Source organism: Rhinatrema bivittatum, chromosome 5 (genome assembly GCF_901001135.1).
Source record: "Rhinatrema bivittatum chromosome 5, aRhiBiv1.1, whole genome shotgun sequence".
In the NCBI taxonomy this organism is placed as follows: Eukaryota; Metazoa; Chordata; class Amphibia; order Gymnophiona; family Rhinatrematidae; genus Rhinatrema; species Rhinatrema bivittatum.
In genome coordinates this window covers 235753439-235780161 of record NC_042619.1, presented here as the reverse complement: position 1 = coordinate 235780161, position 26723 = coordinate 235753439, and the positions used below count along the sequence as shown (strand labels likewise).

Genomic DNA, 26723 nt, shown 5'->3' with positions numbered 1-26723 from the left:
TGGCTCAAAATGGAGCCCCGCAGAGCACTCTGAGAACTAAATTTAAGCTCCAATCTGGGCGCACCTTACATACTGGTGGCCGCAAATGTTTCATGCCTTTAAGAAATTGGATGATATCTGGATGGGCTGCCAGCTTCCGGGACTGAGAAGAGTCTCTAAGAGCGCCTAAGGCCACCACCTGCACTCGAAGCGAATTAAAGGCCAAGCCTTTAGCTAAACCTTGCTGCAGGAAGTCCAAGATCTGCGACACCTCTACCATCACAGGGTTCAGTTTCCTCTGAAGACACCACCCTTCAAACAGTTATCAAACCCTGACATACGCCATTGACGTAGCAGGTCTCCTAGCTTGAAGAAGAGTGGAAATGACCGGCTCTGCGTATCCTTTCAGGCATAACCTCTACCTCTCAAAAGCCAAGTTGCGAGATAGAAGTGATCCTACCAATCTGAGAACATGGGTCCTTGCCGAAGAAGATGTAACAGATGGGCCAGCCGAAGAAGACCTTGCTCCGCCAGTTCCACCAAGTCCGCGAACCAGTGACATCTGGGCCACTCCAGCGCCACCAGCACTACCATACCACGATGCGCCTCTATCTGCCTTAAAATGCATCCAATCAAAGGCCACGAAGGAAAGATGTAAAAAATTCCTTTGGGCTATGGACACACCAGGGCATCGAGCCCCACTGATCTGCTTTCCTTCCATTGACTGAAGAACCTTTCAGTCTTTGAATTGGCGTGAGTTGGCCATCAGATCTAGCTTGGGGGGGGGTGTCCCACCTGGCACAAATTTGGTTCCACGCTTAGGCAGACAACTCCCATTCTCCCAGGTCCAACTGCCGGCTGCTGAGAAAGTCCGCCTGCACGTGGTCTACGCCCGCGACATAAGACGCAGCGAGCCCCCCCCCCTTCCCCCCAGATGAGGCTCGGCCCAAACAAACAACCACCTCGCTTCCAACGCCACTGCCAGGCTCCTCTTTCCCCCCTGCCTGTAGATGTACGCCACTGTGATCGCATTGTCGGACAGCACACGCACCATCCAACCTCTGTGTTGAACCGTGCTCCTAAGTACACCAGGCACTGCGTGGGCACTTCGCGTAGAAGTTGGATAATCTGCCACCTATCACTTCTACGGAGGAGTGGTGGCCCCTAGCCTCATTGCACAGGTTTACTACCGCCTGAGCCCTGGCCTATACCATCTCTGGAAGCCCACCGGCCTCCACGAAAGGACTGCTGTTAACCAGAGCCCTGCTTGGAGCCGGGTGGCGGAACCAATTTACCGTGCTGAAACCTCCGACAATCCCGAAAACAAGCTCCGGAAGATAACACCTTCTTACTACGGCAACCAATTTCCTTTAGTCTCTCCCAACAGCTTCACCAACTGGTCCAAATCCTCCCTAAAAAGGAGCTTTCCCTTAAAGGGGAAATTACAAAGTTGTGCCTTGGAGAACAAGTCTGCTGACCAATTTCGCAACAACAAAAGCCTGTGGGCTGTGACGGAGGAAACCATAGCAAGTGCCAAAGTCCGGTACAGTGTGCTGCGGCAGTCAAAAAAGCAAACAGAATGTTGGGAATTATTAGAAAGGGAATGGTGAATAAAACGGAAAATGTCACAATGCCTCTGTATCGCTCCATGGTGAGACCGCACCTTGAATACTGTGTACAATTCTGGTTGCCACATCTCAAAAAAAGATATAATTGCGATGGAGAAGGTACAGAGAAGGGCTACCAAAATGATAAGGGGAATGGAACAACTCCCCTATGAGGAAAGACTAAAGAGGTTAGGACTTTTCAGCTTGGAGAAGAGACGATTGAGGGGGGATATGATAGAGGTGTTTAAAATCATGAGAGGTCTAGAACGGGTAGATGTGAATTGGTTATTTACTCTTTCGGATAGTAGAAAGACTAGGGGGCACTCCATGAAGTTAGCATGGGGCACATTTAAAACTAATCTGAGAAAGTTCTTTTTTACTCAACGCACAATTAAACTCTGGAATTTGTTGCCAGAGGATGTGGTTAGTGCAGTTAGTATAGCTGTGTTTAAAAAAGGATTGGATAAGTTCTTGGAGGAGAAGTCCATTACCTGCTATTAAGTTCACTTAGAGAATAGCCACTGCCATTAGCAATGGTTTCATGGAATAGACTTAGTTTTTGGGTACTTGCCAGATTCTTATGGCCTGGATTGGCCACTGTTGGAAACAGGATGCTGGGCTTGATGGACCCTTGGTCTGACCCAGTATGGCATTTTCTTATGTTCTTAAGTCATACAGAGCATCAGCCACATATGCTATCTCTGCCTCCAGGCAGGCCGCTTGCAAGGGCAAAGAGTCGCCAGACATAACCTCTGAGGCCTTCTGGACCCAACACAGACAGGCCCATTGCATCATGCTGGCATATACCGCCACACACAGGCTGCGCGCCGAAACCTCAAACAACCACTTCAACTGAATCTCCAGTTTGCGGTCCTGCATGTCCTTCAGCACTGCTGCCCAGCCACCGGAATTGTTGTTTTCTTAGTGACTGCTGAAACAGCAGCGTCCACTCGCAGTACCCTTCAGGAGGTCCAACATTTCCAGATTCATGGGATAAAGCTTTGTCATTGCTCTGCCCACCTTGAAATCAGAATCCGGGGAATCAGACTCCCGGGTCACTAACTTCCTGATCTTCTTGGGCAGTGGAAAAGCCATTGTCAGTACTAGAAGACTATCGAATACTAGGTTGACTCCCTATCGGAGTCCTCCAGGGAGACCTTAACCCCTAATTCCTCTAGCACTTGGGGAATCAAGGGGCGTACTTCCTCGAGCTTGAACAATCGTACCACCTGAGGATCATTCCCATCTGGAACTGGGAACTCATCTAGGGCCAGGTTGTCTGTGGCGGGGTAATGGGACCCATATCTGTCCCCAGAGGGTGAGAAGAGTCCTACTGTTGGTCAACTGCCGTTGCGTCTGCGCCTCCGGAGTGAGGAAACCCCAGCCGCCGAAGGAGCTCAGGCTGACTCTGAGAAGCCCGCTTGGGACCCTCGCCCATGGGAACTCCAGGTCACTCCGCAGACCTCTTGACTCCGGCCCTCTGATTGGCCAGAAAAGCCTGATGTAGGAGAAGAACAAACTCGGGGGAGAAGTCCAGCTACACCTCCCCTGCACCCTGTGGGGACCTGTGCTGCTGATCTTCTCCAGCTGCGCGCCCTAGCTCCATCGGGGACAGCGGGGGGGGGGGGGGGAATCTGGTCGAATGCGACCCCCCTCCTGAGGGACCCTCCTGGCCAGAAATGCAAGCAGGACAGAGCGAACGCAAATCCAATCAGTCCCCTGACGCGCGTGCAACAGGCGGTCATCTTGGATTTGGTGCCATACGAGCCACCGCGCAGCCATGCGGCAAAGAAAAAAAAGATACCCAGCACCTGCCGCACAAGAAGCCTCAACGGGCCCCAGCCGGCGAACCAAAGCTCCCACAATGCAGTGCTTCTGGCCCCAATTGTGCCTCCCGCACCGCGGGAAGGCCTGAAAGGACAAATCCCAGGGGGGGGGGGGCCACGGAAGTCTCCCCCACTCAGCCGAGAAGTGCGAAAACTGTCAGGCCCACCCAGAGCCCTGGGCTGCCAACCTCCTTACAGCCTGCTCTGCCCCGCACCAGGCTTCAGGACTCAGTCCCCACCGTCCCGACAGTCCCGGTTGACTCAGGGGGCTTACCTGATGCGATAAAAAAAGAAAAATAAAAAAAAAACCAGCCTTGTCTTAACACTCAACTTTACCAAAACTCGCCAAAGACAGGGCCAGAGGAATGGGGGAACTGCTTTGGAGGCCAAGGGAACCAGAAGCCTCTGGATATCAGGCCAACCGGCAGGCACATGGGCGAAACGCAGTCAGGGGTAACCAACCCCCCCAGACACCCAGCTCCACTTGAGGGATGGCCCACGACAGTGCCTAACACCTCAAAGAGCAACACACCAATTTTTTATTTTTTTTTTAATCTAAATCCTAGACTGCAGGTTTGCATCTCTACCATCTGCTGGAGTCAGAGAGATACTGAGGGACTGCAGGTGGCACTCTCTCTTATGTAGCAGTGTCCAAAGTTTTGTCTCTGACTCCATCTGCTGGTAGGAATGTATAACCCACTAGTCTGGAATGATCTGAGTATGTACAGGAACTACCATTACCTGGACCACTGTGTCTAGTAAGGGGTGGGACATGCATGGCCAGGAAAGATTTAAATCTTTTCCAAAGACCTCTGCCACATACAGAAGTCTGTCTGTAGAGAAGAAAGTTTACAAGACAAGAGTAGAGGCAGCTTTTCTCTCTACCCAGGCCCATGCTGTGCCACTGGGGATATCGGATGCATTTTGTTTAGAATTCTGGCATATTCGGCAAGAGTGAGAGTCAAACATCCTCAATTGCACAGGGTGCTCTGCAGTTCTGGATCTTTAAGTTTCGCTCTAAACCAATAAAACACTCTCAATCACTGGTACAAAACAAACTGTGGAATCGTTTTAGCAATAAATATTCAAGGTCTCTCAAAACTGTCAACTGCTTAGAAGGCTCTGGCTCAAGACAGCGTTCCACTCTACCCTTGTGTAAATAAGTACATTTGCACATCAAAAAGCATCACAATAAAAAGGATAAACTATATAAAACATAACTAAGCACAAAGATTACCCGACTACTGTATATTAGCAAAATACTTTCTATCATGAGAAGACAAACTGCACAGCCCTGTTACAAATTTGTTTTGAACCAGCAGCTTTCTCCAGCTCAGTCGGAACCTGTGCTGGGATTCTGACACCATGAGCCTTCATTTTCAAATACCTTAGAGATTCTTCCCCTTTTATATTTCGGCCCAACCCCCGCCAAAGGTCATTACAGTGACTGTTCTGGGCCGGGGGGGGGGGGGGGGGGGTAGCATGTACCAAGATGCTTTCCGGAACCTTGCAATCATGAACCCTGAATCTGGCCACAAGGGTCGCCCTTAAGCAATGACCCCCAACTTCTTTCCCGCGGGAGCTGTGAAGCTGCCTCTTCAGGATCCTCAGCTCCAGCTGACCTGGGGAGAAAAAGAACCAACTCGGGGATCAAAACTGAGGCCCTTCCCAGAAGTGCACTGGTGGCACTGCATGCAAACCTGTCTCATGCATATTCATTGCGGATACCCTGAAAACCTGACTGGCTGGGGGTCCACCAGGACAGGTTTGGAAACACCACATTCGTCCGCTATTTTACTTTGAAAAAATGCCTGCAGGGATTACTAAACTGCGTACCAGAATACCACTATTTTGTAAATTTTGCTGGAATTTTCCTTGTGTTCCCAGCCATGGCAACGTGGGATGCCGGGCCTCCATTCCTAGCTGTGCAAATTAAAGAGGCCGCATGGATCTGGTGGCTGCCACCCGCCTCCCAATGGAAAAGCTACTTGGTGGCCTATGGGGAGGGGGGCTGGGGAAGGCAAAGTGTAGTCCCCTTTGCTTCCCTCCGCACACAACAGAAAATTGAAAGGTCTGCCCCAAACGCTTTAAGACACGATCACTTTAAAAATATACACACAGCCCCACCTCCACACCTCCTCCCCCCAGCTTACCCCATCAGCATGGAAGTCTGCAGGGAGCAGGAGCAATCCCTACTTGCTTCTACCCTGCCGGTGACATCTTTCAAAGTGGCATCCATTGACATACAGCTCTCCTTTGCCCCTCATGCTGTGGGTTAGCGTGCAGCATGTTAAAAGACAGCCCCAACGGGGCAGGAGTGAGTGGGGATTGATCCTGCCCCCTGAAGACCCCGACTGATGGGGAAAGCTGGGAGAGGTCAGATACGTCCAAACATTTTTAAAGTGGGCGAGGCTTAAAGCTGGTAGATGGATAGGTGAGGCAAGAGATGACACCTGGTCTCCACATGCCGCCAGGGAGCTTATCCCTGGGGAGGAGGCATGTTACAGGGCCTTGGGGGCCCCTTTAACCAAGCAGCCTGTCGATGCTCTCAGGAGGAAGTCAGCTACACCTCTATAGATGTGGCTGACTTTCCCCAGAGTAGCACAGTTCATGAAAGCTTTATGAGCTGAGTTACTGGTTGACATAGTGATGAACTAATTTCCATATATTTGCATGCTGTACAGCTTAATACTTTACCTCACATTGTGCTCAAATTTATTTTTAAACACTAAAAAGCTGCAAAATGATTAAATAATACTTGTTATTGGCTAATACCACGAGTTTTTGCCATTCTACAGCTTTGTAAAAAGGCCTCTATCTAGAACTGATGAAGAAGGTACTTTACCTGCAAACTGTGCGGTCTTCAAATTACTACCTTCAAAGCCTCTCTCTTTAAGCCACTTCTTGAGTTCTATATGTTGTGGTTCATGGCTATAATTCACTGAATAAAATAGTATAGTCAGTATAGGAAAATTGGTTCTTACCTACTAATTTTCATTCCTGAATACTACAGATCAGTTCAGACTCCTGGGTTTTGCCTCCCTGCCAGCAGATGGCGACAAAAAAGAAAAGCTTTACTAACACTGCTACTTAACCCAGTGTGCTACTTGCAGTCCCTCAGTATGACCTGTACCCAAGCCAAGATGAGATTAACGATAACTGAGACCCTCAACCCCCTCAACAAGCAGGAGGAAGGCAGAGCCTCTATGGAAAACTCATGCTAACAACACTAAGTAGAACCTTACTTAACCAAACAAGTCACTCTGCATCATTTACATACTGCCATGATGAGTGGGCTTTACTGAACGGGCAGGGTTCTGGACTGATATGTGGTATTCCATGAATGAAAATTAGCAGGTAAGAACCAAAATCTTCCTTTCCTGTTCATACCAGTCCAGACTCCTGGGTTGTACCCAAGCTCCCCTATTTTGGGCAGGAATGTGATAGCCCTGCTTGCAATAGACTCTCTCCAAAACTGTGGAGTCTGGATCTCTGACATCCAAATGATGAAGCCTGTCAAAAGTGTGTAAAGACTTCAAGTTGCCGCCTTCAATCGAGATTCCCTTACCTTTGGCCCAGGAGGTTGCCTGCACTCAAGTTGAATGAGTCCTTAGACCCTCCGATACCAGATGAACTCTACAAACTTATACCGAGCCAATCGTATCCCTCAGCCAGGGCGCAATAGTAGACTTAGACACTTTCAATCCCTTCCTGGGACCACTGTATAGCACAAAGGGATTATCTGGTCTCCAGAAACTATTAGTCACCTCAAGATGCCTCAACAACACCTGCCTCATATCAAACACACAAAGCTCCCTTGCATGTAGCCCTGACGAAGCCAAATTAAGAAAATTGGGAATTCCACTGTTTGACTAAAATGAAAAGCTGAAACCACCTTCAACATAAATGAGGGCACTGTTTGCAACAACACTCTACTCTCTGTAAACTGCAAAAAGGGATCTCTATAAGATAATGCCTGAAGATCTGAAATTCTTCTGACCAAACAAATTGCCACCAAAAAATCCACCTTCAGGGTTAAAACCTTTAAAGTCGTCCTCCACAATGGCTTGAACAGAGCCTCACACAACACTCTCAGAACTGAATTAAGATTACACGAGGGACACAGCTTCCGCACCAGCAGCCGTAAGTGTTTTGCCCCACGAAGAAACTGAATCGCATCCAGGTGTTCAGAGTAGTTAAATCACAAGCAGATTGTGATAAATTGGAGGAAGACCTTCTGAGACTGGAAAACTGGGCATCCAAATAGCAGATGAAATTTAATGTGGATAAATGCAGGGTGATGCATATAGGGAAAAATAACCCATGCTATAGTTACACAATGTTAGGTTCCATATTAGGAGCTACCACCCAAGAAAGATCTAGGCGTCATAGTGGATAACACATTGAAATCATCGGTTCAGCGAGCTGCAGCAGTCAAAAAAGCAAACAAACAATGTTGGGAATTATTAGAAAGGGAATGGTGAATAAAATGGAAAATGGAAAATGTCATAATACCTCTGTATTGCTCCATGGTGAGACCGTACCTTGAATACTGTGTACAATTCTGGTTACTGCATCTCAAAAAAAGTTATAGTTGCGATGGAGAAGGTTCAGAGAAGGGCAACCAAAATGATAAAGGGAATGGAATAGCTCGCCTATGAGGAAAGACTAAAGAGGTTAGGACTTTTCAGCTTGGAGAAGAGACAGCTGAGGAGAGATATGATAGAGGTGTTTAAAATCATGAGAGGTCTAGAACGGGTTAATATGAATCAGTTATTTACTCTTTTGGATAATAGAAAGACTAGGGGGCACTCCATGAAGTTAGCATGTGGCACATTTAAAACTAATTGGAGAAAGTTCTTTTTCACTCAACACACAATTAAACTCTGGAATTTGTTGCCAGAGGATGTAGTTAGTGCAGTTAGTATAGCTGTGTTTAAAAAAGGACTGGATGATGGAAGCAGAGACGCCGACCTCTCTCGTTTTGCAAACAAATTCTGAATTTGGTGAAATTATGCCTCCAAAACGAAAGGGGAAGGTGAGGATTTTCCCCTCACTACCCCTTCAATCGCCAATACAACAAGAGATTACGCGTTTCATGCTTACCCCTGCTCTACAAGTGGGAGCCAAGGATCCAAGCTTGTCGGGCGTTCTGGGAGAGCGCGCCGACCAAATTGAGGAGGCATCACTTAGTCCAGATCAAAGACCACCTCCGGTGCAGAGGTCAGGAGAGCAATGCCGGAGAAACGCCACAGAGGAGGAAACTCCTACCAGGTTAATGTGTATAACCCGAGCAGACGCGGAGGAGGATCGATCCACGGAGGCCCCGAACCAGGATCCAGCGGAGGGGGACGTGGATCTGGACCTGTCCGAGGGAGCAACCGGGGGACTAGACCTGTCTGACGGTGGTGAGTCCCTGGAGATTGTTACCAGACCAGCCGTGGTCACATTAGACTTAATGTGGGATTTAATGGCTGAAATGTCGAATAATATTAAGAGATTGGAGAAGAAAATGGACTTGAATACTGGGAAAAGTCATCAGGAAATACAATTACTTACAAAGTCCGTTAAGAAATCGGAGGAAAGGATAAAAATCTTGGAAGAGACTGAGAAAAAGAATATTGAATTTCATACCGCTGTGGTGAAAGAGAGAGCCTTGCTTGCAAGGCAGATAGAAAATTTTGAGAACAATTCAAAACGGCTAAATCTTCGTCTCTTAAATTTCCCAAGAATTGTGGGGGAAATACCTAAAGAAACTTTCTTTAAATTTCTTAAGGAATTGTTGGGGTTTTTGGAAAATGATCTACCAATTATAAATATATGTTATTTCCTGCCAAAAAGAATTTCTAATTTAAATACTCCTGACCAACCATTTCAGGGAAATCTTTCAGAATTTCTAGAGAATTCTAATCAAGTGATAGACCGGGGAACTTTAATAGTTACCTTTATAAATTACCTAGACCTGAATAAGGTTATGAAGAAATATTTTTCCAAGTACCCAGTCACACTTTATGGGAAAAATGTTAAGATCTTCCCTGATTTAGCTTTAACAACTCAATTGCGGAGGAAAGAGTTTCTAGTACTCCGTCAAGAGGTTGTATCCTTAGGGTATTCATTTACACTAAGGTTTCCTTGCAAATGTTTGATAAAAAAGGATCAGGAGACATTTGTCTTCTTCATCTCTGACCATTTGAGAAGTTTCATTGAGCAAAGGAAGCTAGTCACTTCATCCCCATTATAGCTAATATTAAGAGAAAGAGCAGGAAATTCTATGTATTTGCTTTCTATTAAGAATATATTTTGTTAGATTTGACTCCCAGTCTTAACTTAAATGCCTTAGCCTTTTTGATTGTGTTGTACTATATTACTTTGAATATTCAAGTGGAATATGTTTAAGTTTCTAAGGCTGAGATTTATCTTATTTAATTTGAATTATGAGACATATTTGTTTATAAAATATTATGTCAGCAATAATATTTTTTAGGAATATGATTTACTTATTGTGATTCCACTTAAACATTGTGAAGTTAAGTATTGGAAATGATAAATTAAAAATTTAAAAAAAAAAAAAAAAAAAGGACTGGATAGGTTCTTGGAGAAGTCCATTACCTGCTATTAATTAAGTTGACTTAGAAAATAGCCACTGCTATTACTAACAACAGTAGCATGGAATAGACTTAGTTTTTGGCTACTTGCCAGGTTTTTATGGCCTGGATTGGTCACTGTTGGAAACAGGATGCTGGGCTTGATGGACCCAATATGGCATGTTCTTAGGTGGGAGGCAGGATATTCCCTGCACCTTACCCCGAAGACAGCCTCGAGCCACCACCTGCACCTGACGAGAATTATAGACTAGACCCTTCAAATAGGTCTTTTTGCAGAAAGGACAAAATATGGGAAACTGAAGCCAAGTAGTTTGCATGCCTTATTCAACACACCAATGTAGACTGCTGTTGGGCTTGCAGTAAGGTGGTGATGTCTTCAGAATAACCCCTGCATCACAAGCATTTCCTCTCAAAAGCCAAGATACAAGACAGAAGCTATTTGCTAGATCCAAAAATATTGGACCCTGATGTAACTGCTTCAGAAGGTGACCGAACCTTAACAGACCATCTACTGTCAAGTTTGCTAGGTCTGCGAACCACGACAGACAAGGCCACTCCGGATCCACTAGAATCACTTCTCTCTGGTATCTCTCTCTGTGTCTTAGTACTTTTCCACCAATGGCCATGGGGGAAAGATGTAAAGAATCAGATTCCTTCTACTCATTGTTCTCGCATTTGACTGTAAAACCGTGCCACCTTGTTTTGTCTCTATGCCACCAAATCTATGCGTGGCATTTCCCATCAGGCCTGAATAAAAAGCATTGCTTCCTCTTGATAGCTCCCACTCTCCAGGGTCCAACTTTTGCCTGCTGAGAAAATCCACCTGCATTTTTCCACCCCAGCTATGTGAGATGCTACCAGAACTGCCAGGTGTTACCCTGCCCAGTGAACCAACCCCTGAGCCTCCTGAGAATCCATCTGACTTTTAGTCCCTCCTTGTCTGTCGATATACAGCACCATTATTGCATTGTCTGAGAGAACTCGCACTGGCCGACCTTGTAACAGGCAGAAATGAAAGCAAGGCAAAATGCATCTCTCTCATCTTACCAATTGATAGACCACAATGTCTTGTCTTTCGACCATCAGCCTTGCTCAGTCTGCCCAGACACACTGCTCCCCAACTGGATAGGTTGGCTTTGGTAATCACTATCACCCAATCTGGGATTTCCAATTCCATCCTTTTCCAGATTGACACGACCAAACCACCAGAAAGACTAGACCTGGACTCCTCCCTGAAGATCAGTGGAACTTGAAAATCCTCTGATAACTGATTCCAGTGGGAGAGGAGCACTCTCTGAAAGGGTCGCATATGTGCAAACTCTCAGTGAACCAGTTCTAGTATCTATGCCATAGAACCTAGGACCTGCAAACAATCCCAAACTCTAGGCACCTTGAGTCATAAAAGGCAGTGCAACTGACTCTGCAGCTTCACCATCCTCTCTTCTGTGAGAAACACTTTGCCAACCCAAATGTCGAATCAAGCCCCCCCCCCCCCGATACTCCAAGGTCCGCAATGGCATCAGATGGTCTTTCGCTAGGTTCACCACCCATCCCAAAGCCCTCCACCTCTCTAGGTGACAGGGGTATGCCATATTTAACCGAATGAACCAGTCGTCCAGATATGGATGTACCAGTATTCCTTCCTTCCGAAGGGCTGCAGTCACTACCACCATTACTTTGGTGAATGTGTGTGGTGCTGTTGCTAACCTGAAAGGAAGAGCACAAAACTGGAAATGATCTCCCAAAGGAACTTCTGATGCTCCTGCCTGATTGGGATAGCAAATGTTGCTTACCTGATGTAACAGGTGTTCTCACAGGACAAGCAGGATGTTAGTCCTCACAAATGGGTGACATCGAGGATGGAGCCCACCACGGAAAACTTCTGTCAAAGTTTAAACAGAACTTTGACTGGCCCCTACTGGGCATGCCCAGCAAGGCACTGACCCTGCAGCCAGCAGGGGTCTCCCTTCAGTCTGATTTTCAAAGCTACAGGCAGTGCCTAAAAGTAAAAACAAAACAAACCCAACCCCGCGGGGTGGCGGGCGGGTTTCGTGAGGACTAACATCCTGCTGTCCTGTGAGAACACCTGTTACATCAGGTAAGCAACATTTGCTTTCTCACAGGACAAGCAGGATGGTTGTCCTCACAAATGGGTGAGTACCAAGCTGAGGATGTCCTGACTTGCACCAAATGCACCCAATGACGTGCAACAGGCACAACAACTGGGTTGGAATTTGGGAAAGGGCATCCGCACCCTACCGGGAGGTGGAAGGGCATTGGTACATCACGTTGGGAAAAGGTTACGCAAGACAGATTGGCCGAAGATGGAGTCCTGTCTTCCAGCCTTGTCCAAACAATAGTGGGCTGCAAAGGTATGGAGAGAACTCCAGGTTGCAGCTTTGCAGATGTCAGGAAGCGGCACCGATCGAAGGTGTGCCACTGACGTCGCCATGGCCCTCACAGAGTGTGCTTTAACACGGTCTTGAAAAGGAATGCCAGCCTGCTCATAGCAGAAAGAAATGCAGTCCGCCAACCAGGAGGAAAGAGCCTGCTTACCCACAGGTTGTCCTAATTTATTAGGATGGAAAGAGACAAACAACTGAGTGCTCTTCCTGTGAGAAACTGTACGGTCCAGGTAAAAAGCTAGAGCCCGTTTACAGTCTAGGGTATGCAGAGTCTGTTCTCCAGAGTTGGAGTGGGGCCTGGGAAAAAAGATAGGTAGTACGATAGATTGATTGATATGAAACTCCGAAACTACCTTGGGCAAAAATTTAGGGTGAGTGTGGAGTACCGCCCGGTCCTGCAGGAGCTTAGTGTAAGGCGGATAGGTAACCAGGGCCTGCAATTCACTAACCCTGCGAGCTGAAGTAACAGCCAAAAGGAATAACACTTTCCAAGTGAGATATTTCAAGGCACAGGAGTGCAGAGGTTCGAAAGGTGGTTTCATTAGACGACCAAGAACCAGATTAAGGTCCCAGGATGGGGCCGGAGGATGCAAGGGAGGCTTGAGATGGAGCAATCCCTTAAGAAAGCGTGTTACGAGGGGTTGTACTGAAATAGGATTACCCCCAATACCCTTATGGAAGGCGGCTACCGCACTGACATGCATTCGTATAGAAGAGGTTTTAAGACCTGATTCAGAGAGATGCCATAAATAGTCCAAGAATTTTGAGATTGGACAGGAAAGGGGATCAAGGGACTGAGAAGTGCACCATGATGTGTACCTTTTCCATTTGTATGAGTAAGACCTTCTTGTGGAAGGCTTTCGTGAAGCTATCAGGACCCGAGAAACGGAATCCGAAAGGTTAAACGGTTGAAGGACTAACCTTTCAACATCCATGCCGTCAGGGACAAGGCTTGGAGGTTGGGATGGAGGAGGCATCCGTCGTTTTGAGTGAGCAGATGCGGGTCCATTCCCAGAGGAATGTGCCTGCGGATGGAGAGATCCTGGAGAATGGGAAACCATACTTGGCGTGGCCAGTAAGGTGCTATCAGGATCATGGTTCCTCTGTCCTGGCGTAGCTTCACGAGAGTCTTTGACACAAGAGGAAGTGGAGGGAATGCATAGAGCAGACCGGTTGTCCACTTGAGGGAGAACGCATCCCTCGGCCGAGAGTGCTGGCTCCGAATGAGAGAGCAGTAATTGTCCACTTTGTGGTTCTGAGGGGACGCAAAGAGGTCTATGCGGGGAAAACCCCACTGTCGAAACAGAGAGGTCGCTACTAGAGGATTGAGTGACCACTCGGGTGGTTGGAAGACACGGCTCAGCTGGTCTGCCAATACATTGTCTACTCCCGGCAGGTAAGTGGCCCTGAGGTACATGGAGTGGGAGAGGGCTTCCGCCCAAATCTGCGCAGCTTCCTGACACAGAAAGAAGGATCCTGTGCCTCCCTGCTTGTTTATGTACCACATGGCCACTTGGTTGTCCGTCTGGATTAAGATTATCTGATGAATTAGATGATCTTTGAAAGTTCGGAGCACATAGCGGATTGCACGAAGTTCCAGGAAATTTATCTGGTGTTCGGCTTCCTCCTTGGACCATAACCCTTGGGTTTGGAAGTCGTCCACATGGGCTCCCCAACCGATGTGAGAAGCGTCGGTGGTTAGGATTACTTGCGGATCCGGTGGGAGAAAAGGTAAGCCCTGAAGGAGGTTGACCTGAATCGTCCACCAGGTTAAGGACAGGCGCAGCGCTTGTGTAACTGTGACTATGGAGGACAGAGGCTGAAAAGCTTGAATCCATTGGTGTCGTAGAGTCCATTGTGTTACTCTCATGGCTAGTCGGGTCATGGGAGTGACTTGAACCGAGGATGCCATGTGTCCTAGGAGAATAAGGAACTGGCGAGCCGTGGCAGTGTTTTGAGACTGGAGCTGGCGAGCCAGGGAGATTAGGGTGTGGACCCTCTGAAGAGGAAGGTAAGCCTTTGCCTGTAAGGTGTCCAAGTCTGCCCCAATGAAGGATAAGGTTTGAGACGGGACTAAGCAAGATTTCTCGTAATTGACAAGAAACCCTAAGGAAAGGAGTGTTTGAATTGTCAATTTTAGGGAGGATTGAGCCATCTGTTGGGTGGAGGCCCTGATTAGCCAATCGTCCAGGTAGGGGTAGACGTGGACACCTTCCTTCCTGAGGAATGCTGCTACCACTACGAGACATTTGGTAAAGACTCGTGGGGCAGAAGCCAGACCGAAAGGTAGGACACGGTATTGATAATGGTCGTGGCCTACTAGAAACCGCAGATACTTGCGATGGGATTGTGTGATCGCAATGTGGGTATAAGCGTCCTTGAGGTCGAGAGAGCACAGCCAATCCCCTCTTTGTAGTAGAGGGAGCAGCGCGCCTAGGGTTACCATTTTGAACTTCTCTTTTTGAAGGTATTTGTTGAGGGCTCGAAGGTCCAAAATGGGACGTAGTCCCCCTGATTTCTTTGGTATTAGGAAGTATCTGGAATAGAATCCCTTGCCTCGCTGAGAGGGAGGAACGGGTTCTATAGCATTTGATTGCAGAAGAGGAGATACTTCCTGTTGTAATTGAGCCAAATGGGTGGATAGACTCCACGCTTGAAGAGGCGGGGAGTCTGCCGGAAGAGTTATGAAGTTGAGGTGGTAACCCTGTGCGATAATTGTTAGCACCCACTGATCTGAGGTGATCTGCAACCAAGGTTGTAGAAAATGGTACAGTCGACCTCCTACAGGAATGTCTGGAAGAGGGGTTTGGCATGTGTTCCCTACAGGGGAGTCAAAGGCCAGCCGCAGGCCCAGGAGGAGGGGCTACAGTAGGCCTTTGTTTCCTAGGCTGACGCGGCTGAGGCCTAGTAGAGGATCGCGCTGGATGAGGCCTGGCCGATGGAGGGTAGTAACGGCGTGGCCGAAAGAACGACTTCTTAGAGTCCTTCTTAAGTGGTTGTTTGGAGGAAACCTCAGACGGAACAGAAGAAAGTTGTTTCAACGTCTCGTGGTGATCTTTTAATTCAGCTACAATTTGCTTAATTTGTTCTCCAAACAAATTGTCCCCTAAGCAGGGTAAATCCGCTAAACGATCCTGGACCTCTGGGCGAAGGTTGGATGACTTTAACCAAGCCCAACGTCTGGCCGAGATGGCAGTAGCTGAAACCTTTGTGGAGGCATCGAAGATGTCATAAGCCGTTCTGATCTCGTGCTTCCCCGCTTCAAACCCTTTGTTAAGAAGGGCCTGAAGCTGTGGCTGGTATTGGTCAGGTAATGTGTCAGCAAAATCTTGCATCTGTTTAAGGATGGCTCTGTTATATTGCGTCATGTAGAGTTGATATGAGGCTATGCGAGAAATCAGCATAGCTCCATGGTACACTTTCCGTCCCACACTGTCCAGGAATTTATTGTCCTTGACAGGCGGAGTGGAGGAGTGTGGCTTTAGACGCTTGGCCTTTCTTTGTGCGGACTCAACCACAACAGAGCGATGATCCAGTTGAGGCTTTTGAAAGCCTGGTGTTGACTGGACGAGATATGTGGAGTCAGCCTTCTTGTTAACTGGTGATACAGATGAAGGAGATTCCCAGTTTTTCTTTAAGAGATCGAGAAACACCTGGTGAATGGGGATGGAAGCGATGATTTTTGGGGCGTCCAAAAATTGAAGCAGTTCCATCATCTGGTGTCTGTCATCGGTCTCAGATTGCAGCTGAAAAGGTACAATTTCGGACATCTCCTTTACAAAATTAATAAAGGAGAGATCCTCTGGAGGAGATCTTTTTCTACTCTCTGTAGGAGAAGGCGGTGATGGTAAATCTGTGTCAGAAGATGTGTCATCACCCCAGGTATCATAGGGATCACTTGGGGGTTGAAGCCCCGATGGACCTGGTTGAGGATCCGAAGGCATCGAAGGAAACCTTGGAGGAACCGGTGGTACAATCGGCACTGGGAACGGCATCGAGGGTTTCGGTGCTGTCGATGGAGTCGGTGCCGGTCTTGGAATCGATGGAGCCGAAGGATAAATCGGTGGAGATATACGAGAAGGCACCGATGGGACCACCCCGGAAGGGGGAATCAAGAACGGTGTTTCTCCCACCGATGAAAATCCAGTCGGAGACGATGGCGCTGTCGGTGCTACTGGAATCATCGATGGAAGTGCATGTACAAGTGCTTCCATACGTTGTAGTAGCGGTGCCAGCGCTTCCACCAAAGGTTCGGTGGTCGGTTCCTTCCTCGGTGGTGGAGTCGGTGCCGGGGTCGATGCCGGTGGCGGTGCCGGAATCGGTGCCGGAGCCGGTGCCAATGGAGGTTGAAATCTTTGCATCGCTTTCTCGATGGCCTCCTGGACCAGCCGGTCCAGTTCAGCCCGGAGACCAGGGGTAACAATACCCGGCTCGACGGGAGAGGGAGGCTGAGGCAGAGCCGGAGGGACCACCGTAACCGATGGGATCACGGCTCCCACACCCGGAGAGAGGGTGAGGGTTTCCTCGATGCCTGCGAACGAGACGTGGACGGTGCCAAGTCTGATCGAGGCCTCTTAGTCGGTGGTTCGGCCTGTTCAGAGGTCGATGACTGTGGATCCTCGACAGGCCGAGACTTGTGCCGTCGATGGCGATGCTTGTCCTTCCGGTCTCCTCGCCCATCCGGGGAGGGAACAGGAGTCGACGGCCGAGAAGTCATCGATGGTGGCCGGTCACCGGAGGGTTGACGATGGTGGTGCAATTTCGACGGTGCCGGTTCCGATGACGTCGATGCTATCGATGGCGTTGGGGTGGGTGCATGGAAGAGGAGCCCCATCTTCTCCATCCTGGCCTTGCGACCCTTAGGTGTCATTAGGGCACATTTGGTGCAAGTCAGGACATCATGCTCACTACCCAAACACAAAACACAAACCCTATGGGGGTCTGTGATTGACATAGTCCGGGTACAATCCGGACATCGACGGAACCCCGTCGCCATGGCTTAAGGCCAAATTTAGTCGCGGGCTTGGTAAGTGCCAACAGGCCTTGAGGGCCAAATTCGACGGTAGTCGAGGAAAAAAAGGCAAAAACTTACCGGTTTCCGCAAAAGTGACAAAAATTTGTCGAAGGGAGACCCCTGAGGGGCAAATTTTCTTCGGAAAGAAAAGTACCGAATTCCTGTCAGGAACGTGGTAAGGGAGCTCCTTTCACCGCGTGGCAACTGCTGCGCGGAAAAAAGAAGACTGAAGGGAGACCCCTGCTGGCTGCAGGGTCAGTGCCTTGCTGGGCATGCCCAGTAGGGGCCAGTCAAAGTTCTGTTTAAACTTTGACAGAAGTTTTCCGTGGTGGGCTCCATCCTCGATGTCACCCATTTGTGAGGACTAACATCCTGCTTGTCCTGTGAGAAATGTAGATATACCTCTCTGAGGTCTAGTGACACAGATACTCTCCCCCTTGCAAACTGCAACTATGACTAAACGTGTTTCCACGTAAAACTGTGGCACCCCAAGGGCCGCATTCACCATCTTTAAAAACCAAAATGGGTCCACATGTCCCCTTTTTAGGTTCCATGAAATAAATGGAAAACCGACCTTTTCCCCCGTTCCTCCCAGGGAACCAGCACTATTGACCTTAACTGCCGAAAGCTGTTAACTGTTTCGTAAATCACCACCCTCACCGTGCGAGCAAATTTTAACGCTAAGCCATTTTTTTTTTAATACTTTAAAGACTCATTGGTCCTTGTCATTCTGGTTCACTCCTTGTAAAAGTGGGCTAATCGCCTCCCGAAAGCAGGAAGAGAAAAGTGGACCAGCCTTGCTTCATTGAGAAGACTTGGCCCCCCTAGTTCCCTGTCCAAAGGTATCTCAGGTTGGTTTCTACCCACCTCGAAAGGACCGGGACTTACCTGAGCCTTGCCTTTGTATTGCCGATATCTCCTATAGTCTCTAAAACGCGAACGAGCTGGAAAGGATTTCTTTACCCCCTTTGGCTTATACTCCGCCAACTTATGCCCTTTGAACTCTCTCAGATACTCTAAATCCTCCCCATACAACAGTGTGCCCTTGAACAGGAGGGTCCCTAACTGAGACTTTGAGCAAACATCTGCAGACCAATTTCTTAACTATAGCAATTGCCTGGCTGAAACTGCCAACATAATTCTGGATAACATCCTAATTAAGCCATACAAAGGATCCACCATATAGACTACTGCTGTCACCAAGTACTCCACTTGCTTCAGGGATGATGAAGACCTCTTCTTCGCCTGCGACTGCTGAACCCAGTGCAAACAAGCTCTTTGCATAAATCTGATGCATATGGCAACCCATATACTCAAAAATCTGAGGTAAACTTCCAGCTTTCGGACCTACACATCTTTCAGTGCAGCAGACCCTACCACCAGAATGGTGGTCACCACTGAGACTGAAGTGTCCACCTTCAGAATAAACAAAATTTTGAATGTCTCCTATGGCAATGGGTACAACCTCACCACTGCCCTTCCAACTTTCAGACCTGTCTCAGAGGTATCCCACTCTCCGATAACCAATTTCTTTACCAACTTGTGGAAGGGAAAAGCCTTAACCAGATCTCTCAAGTTGTCCATGATGAGATCCAGTCCATCCTGGTCCAACTCTTCCTGAGGAAGTTTTATGCCTAACTCTTCAAGCACATGTGGAATCAAGGGCTACAACTCTTCCCTGCAAAACAGGCAGACCACCAGAACCTCCTCCAGATCCAACAAGTCCTGCGTGGACTCTGCTCCTGGAGACCCATCTGGCAGACCAGTTTAGTCTTTGGAATCCTCAGACTCCTCAGTGGGGCCACTGTGCTGCCCAGCCAAGGCAAGAACTCTATGGATGCCAGCCGATGCCTTCTTGCTATCACCCTGAGCCACTTAGCAGGCTGTCAGGTACTTTGCAGTCGACCCTGGGTACAAGAGCGCTTCTCTTCTGTTGCCTGTCTAGCCAGATAGATTTTGTGTTACTTCTCCACAGAGCCTGAGGAAAAGGCCTGAGAATCCTCAGAATCCTCCTGCAAAACCTCCTCGTCTTCAGAGGCTTCCTGCAGCTCCATGGGACTTTGCATGTCCAGCGGTGAGGGAGAAGGGGAATCTCTTGCCTCACTGGGAGCCTCCTGAACTGCTGCTAATGCAACCAAGATGGCTGCCGTTCCCATGCTCACAGAAAAATGATCTGTGGCGGCTCCCGACGAGCGCAATGGTCTTATATGCACCGAATCAGAGTGTGCACTAGAATGCATAGAAACTGTACACGCCAAAATGGAACATGCATCTGAGCTGCCCTCTCACCCGAAGATGCAATTTGCGCACAAATCCGCCTGGCTAAAATAAGTGCGCGTACCGTGCATGAACAGCAGGTCTTGGCCTCTTGGCAAGTGCCATGTGCATCCCACACAAGCTGCCTTCTCGCCACAGCAGTCTCATCAATGCCAGGACCCCCAGCTACTGCTGGCTCTCACCTGTATCTGATGTGATTACCAATCACTCACTGGGCTTGCTGGAGTCGAGAATCCCTCTCCAAGTCCGTTTTTTTTTTGTTTTTTTTTAAACTTTACAGATAAAAATCAATTGGAGTACTTTCTTGAATGCTGTAGAGCGGCTGCTGGTTTCTGGGGGTTCTCTAAGGCAAGGGTGCTCAAACCAGTCCAACGGGCCCCCCTAGCCAATCGGGTTTTCAGGATATCCCTAATGAACATCCATGACATTAATTTGCATGAATTACCTCCTGTGTATGCAAAATATTTCTCATGCATATTCATTAGGGATATCCTGAAAACCCGACTGGCCGGGGGGGGGGGGGGTGTGGCGTTTGAGCACCCCCTCTAGACGATCAAGGGAGCTAGACCACAAGCTAATCGAAAACTCCTCAATGTCCAAGGACAAGACACATCAAGGCTCACCAATCCCCTATTTGTTCACCTCAACCAGGGAGTATGGTCCCCATCAGGGACCAAACAATACCCTAGGAGGAAGCTCCTGTTATCTCTATTATTCTTTTTTTTTTTCATTCCAGACTGCAGGTTCTACACCTCTATCATCTGCTGGAGACAGAGAAATACTGAAGGATTGCAGGTGGCACACTGGGTTAAGCAGCACTGTCAGTAAAGCTTTTCTTGTCTCCATCTGCTGGCAGGGAGGCAAAACCCAGGAGTCTGGACTGATCTGGGGTATGAACAGGAACTGTCATTTCTTTTTAGGTACCAACAATTTGCATTTGACCTGGTGCCATTAATGCAAAGGGGCACCTCCCACCTGCAAAGGATACTCGAATACAAAATATAGCTGCCCAAAATGCAATCCCCTTTTCTATTCTGGGCCTCAATTACAGGAGGCTTTTGCCTTACACACAAACTGGGAGGCATACTTTCATGGAAATCAGGTCCTGGGTGATTAGATATACTGCTTAGGAACTAGTCTATTAACACACTGCAGCCCCTTTGAATGTTCCCCTAAAGGTTTTCCTCTTCTTTTCACATGCAGAATACACAGGAAAACAGGCACTGGCAATGCTGTGGTCAAGACTCTGCTTTCAAATTTACTAAATAGGAGTGGGAAAATGTCTGTGAGGCCTGCACTACAATTCTGATTGCCTCCTTTATAAAAGGAAAGTTCAATAAGCTTTTGTTCAGGGCCTACTACATTCCTATGAGATTACACCACATTAGCAGGATGCTACGTTAAATTGGAAGAATTGTGGTGAGGGAACCTTTATTGACATGTGGTGGGCCTGCCCCGTGGCTGTAACTTTATTGAAAGAAAATGGTTCAAATAAGAAAATTATTATTTACCTGCTAATTTTCGTTCCTGTAGTACCATGGATCAGTCCAGACAGTGGGTTATGTCCCCAATCCAGCAGATGGAGTCAGCACAAGCTTTGAGGGGGCGTATCCATATATACTACTACCCCCTCTGCAGGAGTTCAGTATCGAGTATATCAAAGCCCGAGTAGAAACCCCCGAAGGATCAAGTTTGTGGAAACAGATAATGAAAACAATTGTAACCGCAACAAGTAACTGCAAACATCCTACCAACTTGTAGGGAGCTGTGAAAAACAGCGAAAAGAAACAACTGTGAAGACACAGAACACTGCGAGCAAGAAGCAGCGCAGAGCTGAGCAGGATCAAGAACCCAAACGCGGTGGGCGTCTGGACTGATCCATGGTACTACAGGAACGAAAATTAGCAGGTAAATAATAATTTTCTTTTCCCTGTATGTACCTGGATCAGTCCAGACAGTGGGATGTACCCAAGCTTCCCTAAATCGGGTGGGGTCCTGCGAGGCCTGCTCGGAGAACCTGCTCGCCAAAGTGTCCAGAGACCGAAGAGGCGAGGTGCAGACGATAGTGCCTCGAGAACGTGTGTAACGATTTCCAGGTGGCTGCCCTACAAATTTCCTGCGAGGATACCGAGCGAACCTCCGCCCAGGAAGCCGCCTGAGAACGTGTAGAATGCGCTATGATTCCGGGTGGGGGAGTCCGACCCGACCCAATGTAAGAAGCAGCAATGCCGGCCTTCAGCCATCTGGCAATGGTAGTCTTCGAGGCCTGAGACCCCTTCTTAGGACCGGCCCAGAGTACGAAGAGATGGTCAGAGGTCCAGAACTCATTTGTAGCCTCCAGATAGAGGCGCAGAGTGCGCTTGACATTCAAGAGACGGAGAGACTTCGGCTCTGAGGAAGAGAAGGATGGCAACTCCACCGTCTGGTTCACATGGAATGCAGAAACCACCTTCGGAAGAAAGGAGGGAACGGTGCAAAGCGAAACTCCAGAGTCGGAGAAACGGAGATAGGGCTCTCTACACGACAGAGCCTGCAGCTCCGAGATGCGTCGAGCGGAACAGATGGCCACAAGAAATACAGTCTTGAGAGTGAGATCCTTTATCGTTGCGCTGCGCAGCGGCTCGAACGGTGGTCCCGACAGGGAGCAAAGCACAAGGTTAAGACTCCAGGAGGGACAAGGGTCCCGTAACGGAGGACGCATATGCTTGACACCCTTGAGAAAACGAGCAATGTCAGGATACTGTAGAAGAGAGCCCCCATCGCTCAACAGCGAACCAAGGGCGGCCACCTGAACCCGTAGTGAATTATAGGCGAGCCCTTTTTCCACCCCCACCTGTAGAAACTGAAGGATCTGAGGTACAGAAGCCTTAGCGGGTCTCGTGGCCTGGCTGGTACACCACAGCTCGAACACCTTCCAGACCCGAACATAGGCCGCCGACGTCGATGTCTTTCGTGCCCGCAATAGCGTGGATACTACCGCCTCCAGGTAGCCCCGACGCCGGAGGCGGCGCCTCTCAAAAGCCAGGCTGCAAGACAGAAGAATTCTGCCTGCTCGAAAAATACCGGGCCCTGATGTAGGAGCTGGGGGAGGTGCCCCAGCCTGATTGGCCCGTCGATCACCAGCTGTAGCAGGTCCGCAAACCAGGGTCGCCTGGGCCATTCTGGGGTGACGAAAACCACGGTCCCCTGATGGCTTTCTATTCTGCGGAGCATCCTGCCCACCAGGGGCCATGGTGGAAAAGAAAGATATGGCGGCCACGGGAGGACCAGGGCATCCACTCCCTCCGCGCTCTCTCCGGCAACTGAAGAAGCGTGGAGCCTTGGCGTTGAGAGCGGACGCCATCAGATCCAAGTGGGGGGCCCCCCACCGATGGACGAGAAGTTGCATTGCTTTGTCGGAGAGAGACCACTCTCCGGGTCCAGCAGTTGACGACTGAGGAAGTCCGCCTGGACGTTGTCCACACCGGCGACGTGCGAGGCCGCTAGCCGGACGAGATGACGCTCCGCCCATTGCATCAGCAGCGCCGCCTCGAGCGCGACCTGCGGGCTGCGCGTGCCTCCTTGTCGGTTGATGTAGACCACAATGGTAGCGTTGTCCGATAGGATTCTGACTTCTCAGTTCCGAAGAAGCGGGAGGAAATGTCGCAGAGCTAGCCGGACCGCTCTGGTTTCCAGACGGTTGATTGACCACTTCGCCTCCACCGTGGACCACGTCCCCTGCGTGGCGCTTCGATCGCAGACTGCACCCCAGCCTGCTAGACTGGCATAGGTGGTCACCACCACCCAATTTGGCAGATCGAGGGACATGCCACGGGCCAGGTTCGGCGGATCCAACCACCAGCCCAGACTGTCCCTGGCATTCTGTGGGAGCGGGAGAATCATCTGATAGTCCTGCAATACTGGTTTCCAACGGGAGAAGAGCGCCCACTGTAAGGTCCTGAGGTGCGCGAAAGCCCAAGGTACAAGGTCGATGGTGGACCCCATCACTCCCAGGAGTTGCAGGTAGTCCCAGGAGGTGGGCTCTGGTAACGCAGAGAACAGTCGTGTGTGATCCCGCAAGGATTGAGCTTTGTCCTGGCGCAGAAAAACTTTGCCCAGTAGGGTGTCGAAAGTTGCCCCCAAAAAAAACCCAAGCGTTGCGAGGGCATGAGGGAGCTCTTGGAGAAGTTCACTACCCATCCCAGGGAATGTAGAAACCGTACTACTCGAGTCACCGCTGAGCGTCCATGATCGAATGACTTCGCCCGGAGGAGCCAATCGTCCAGATAAGGATGAACCAGGATGCCCTCCTTCCGGAGAGCTGCCGCCACAACTACCATGATCTTGGTGAAGGTGTGCAGCGCCGGCGCCAATCCAAACGCGAGAGCCGTGAACTGAAAATGCTGGTCCAGAATTTTGAAACGAAGGAAACTGTGGTGGTCCGGGCGGATGGGAATGTGCAGGTAGGCCTCCGTTAAGTCCAGGGAGGCGAGGAACTCCCCCCGATGCACCGCCGCAATCACTGACCGGAGCGTTTCCATGCGGAACCGAACGACTCAAAGGGATTTGTTGACTTCCTTGAGGACTAGGATAGGCCGGAAGGAACCGTCCTTCTTTGGTACGACGAAATAGATGGAATAGTGGCCCGAGCCCACCTCTCCGAAGGGCACGGGCGCAGTAGCGCCTATCTCCCGGAGTCTGTCCAGAGTCAGCTGCACCGCTCCTCTCTTGAGGTCCGAGCCACAGGGGGAAAAGATGAACCTTCCCTGCGGGGGGGGCGGACAAATTCCAATGCGTAGCCGTGTTTTATGGTATCCAGGACCCACTGGTCCGAGGTGATCCGTGCCCACTCCGCTTAGAAATACGTTAGTCGGTCCCCAATCCTGGGGACAGGGGAGTGGGCGAGACTGGCATCATTGTGAAGACTTGGTATAGGGGTTCCCGGTTCCGGGAGTAGTGCGTGCGGGCCGATGCCCGCGGAAGGCTCGCAACCAGGGCTGAGACCTGGGGGCGGATGGCCGGGAGCCCGTCTGTCTGTAGCCCCTGTAGCGCCGTTGCACTCTGGCTCTGGTCCGAGAAGAAGAAAACGCTCTGGATGGTCGAAACCTATCCTCCGGCAGCCGATGAACAGCGTTCTCCCCCAGGGACTTGATGATCTGGTCCAAATCCTCCCCGAAGAGGAACTTGCCCCTGAAGGGAAGAGAGCCCAGACTGGACTTAGAGGACGTATCAGACGCCCAATTGCGTAGCCACAGTAGTCGTCGTGCTGCCACTACCGAAACCATGGATCTTGCGAGGACCCGAAAAAGGTCGTACGAGGCGTCCGCCCCATACGCCACTGCGGCTTCTAGCCGATCTGCCTGGGCAGCCTCATCGGACGGCAGGTTCTGAGACGTGAGGAGTTGTTGCACCCAAAGGAGACTAGCCCGCTGGGCAAGCGAACTGCACATCACCGCCCGCATACCCAGAGCGGAGACCTCGAAAACCCGCTTAAGGAAAACTTCCAACTTAATATCCTGTGTGTCCCGCAACGCCGCACCTCCCGTCACTGGGATAGTCGTCCTCTTCGTGACCGCCGACACTGCGGAGTCCACCTTTGGGACCTTGATGAGGTCCAGAAAATCTTCGGGGAGAGGGTACAGCTTTTCCATAGCCCGGCTGCTCTTCAGGGAGGCCTCCGGGGTGTCCCATTCCCTGGTGAGAAGTTGTAAAAACGAGTCATGAATGGGAAAAGCCCGAGCCCTCGGCCGGAGTGCCGCCAGGACAGGATCTCCCTTCCTTGAAGAAGTGATGACAGCGGGAGCTACTGGGGCAGGCGGGTCTGGTGGCGGATCCAAATCTAATTCTTGGATGATCTGCGGGATGAGGTCGTCCAGCTCTTCCCTCTGGAAGAGGCGTAGGGTACGCGGATCATCCCCCTCCTGTGTGCCGTCCCCTTGTCCCCCGTCCGGGAGGTCAAGTCCATGTCCCGCTGGGTCTGGCACCGCCCCCACTGCCGCGGGCGTGGATCGGACCCGGGTAGGAAGGCGGGAGGCCCCCACTCCCGGAGGGTCGGGGGGGGGCCGGCGTCGAGGGCGACATCCGAGGGATCTTAGGAGGGGGGGGGGGTCCCACAGGTGCTTCCAGCCCCTGCAGATAAGCGGTATGCATGAGCAGGATAAACTCCGGAGAGAACCCCGGCCTGCTCGGGTGCGCTTCGGGGGCGGCGTGGTTCCTGCTCCCTGGCTCTGGGTGCTTGGTTCCTGCACCAAAATCGGGGGAACACCCCCGCTGGTAGAGTCCTCCAGGGATCCGTTCTCCCTCGTGGCCTCCAGGGATCCGTTCCCCCTCGTGGCCTGCGCCTCAGGGCGCTCAGAATGTAAAATGGCCGCCGTTCCCGCCAAAAATGGCGGAGTGGCCGGCCCGCACCGCCCGGGCAAAAAAGAGAAATCAGTCAGGGACTGTGAGGTACCTTCCCCCCCGGGAAGGCATCGTGCACAGATGCCCTCCCAGGAAATCCGGGACCCCGGGTCTCCGCAGGCCGCACAGCGGGACGGCCGCGGCATCGGGATCGCTGCAGGAGAAAAGAAAAAGCCACGGGGGGGGGCCACGCGCACAAAGGCGCCGCTGCGGGGGGGCCCGGTCGGCCCGCACTGCCCGCTGTCTGAAAATAGAGGAGGGTGCCGCGGGGGGGGCCTTCCTGGCCACACGACCCGCCCCAGACATCTTTCCCTAAATGGCTCAGCAGCCCATGAGGAGCTGTAAAATGGCCGCGGGTGAGGGAGTAAAGAGCGAAGAGGCCGGCTCCACCGGCTTTTGCGGGCACCGGGGGCTGAGCTGTAAAGGAAAAAACTACAAAGGAAAAACAAACTTACCCCTGGCTGCAACGAGAAATAAACAGCAAGGCCGCAGAGAAGAGACAAGGAAGATAAGCCACTCCCCAGAAGTTGAAAGAACTCTGCCTTTTTTTTTTTTTTTTTTTTTAAACTTAATACAAACTTGATACAAACTTGATCCACAGAAAAAGACAACAACAAGCCATAATCAAGCAA

At 50.1% G+C, this 26723-nt stretch overlaps 1 protein-coding gene across 18 annotated transcripts in view; it reads right to left on the bottom strand.

The window, feature by feature from the left end:
- SETD4 (SET domain containing 4) overlaps positions 1-26723 on the bottom strand; it is a 148997-nt gene that overhangs the window by 32472 nt on the left and 89802 nt on the right. For 16 of the 18 annotated variants that reach the window (XM_029603504.1, XM_029603502.1, XM_029603499.1 and 13 more), the window contains one exon: positions 6258-6353. The exons of 1 other annotated variant lie outside the window; for it this stretch is intronic. In XM_029603504.1, coding sequence (XP_029459364.1) covers positions 6258-6353 — 96 coding nt within the window. Of the gene's footprint in view, positions 1-4900; positions 4948-6257; positions 6354-26723 lie in introns of those variants that run through there. One more of the 18 variants, XM_029603514.1, reaches the window with a different exon arrangement.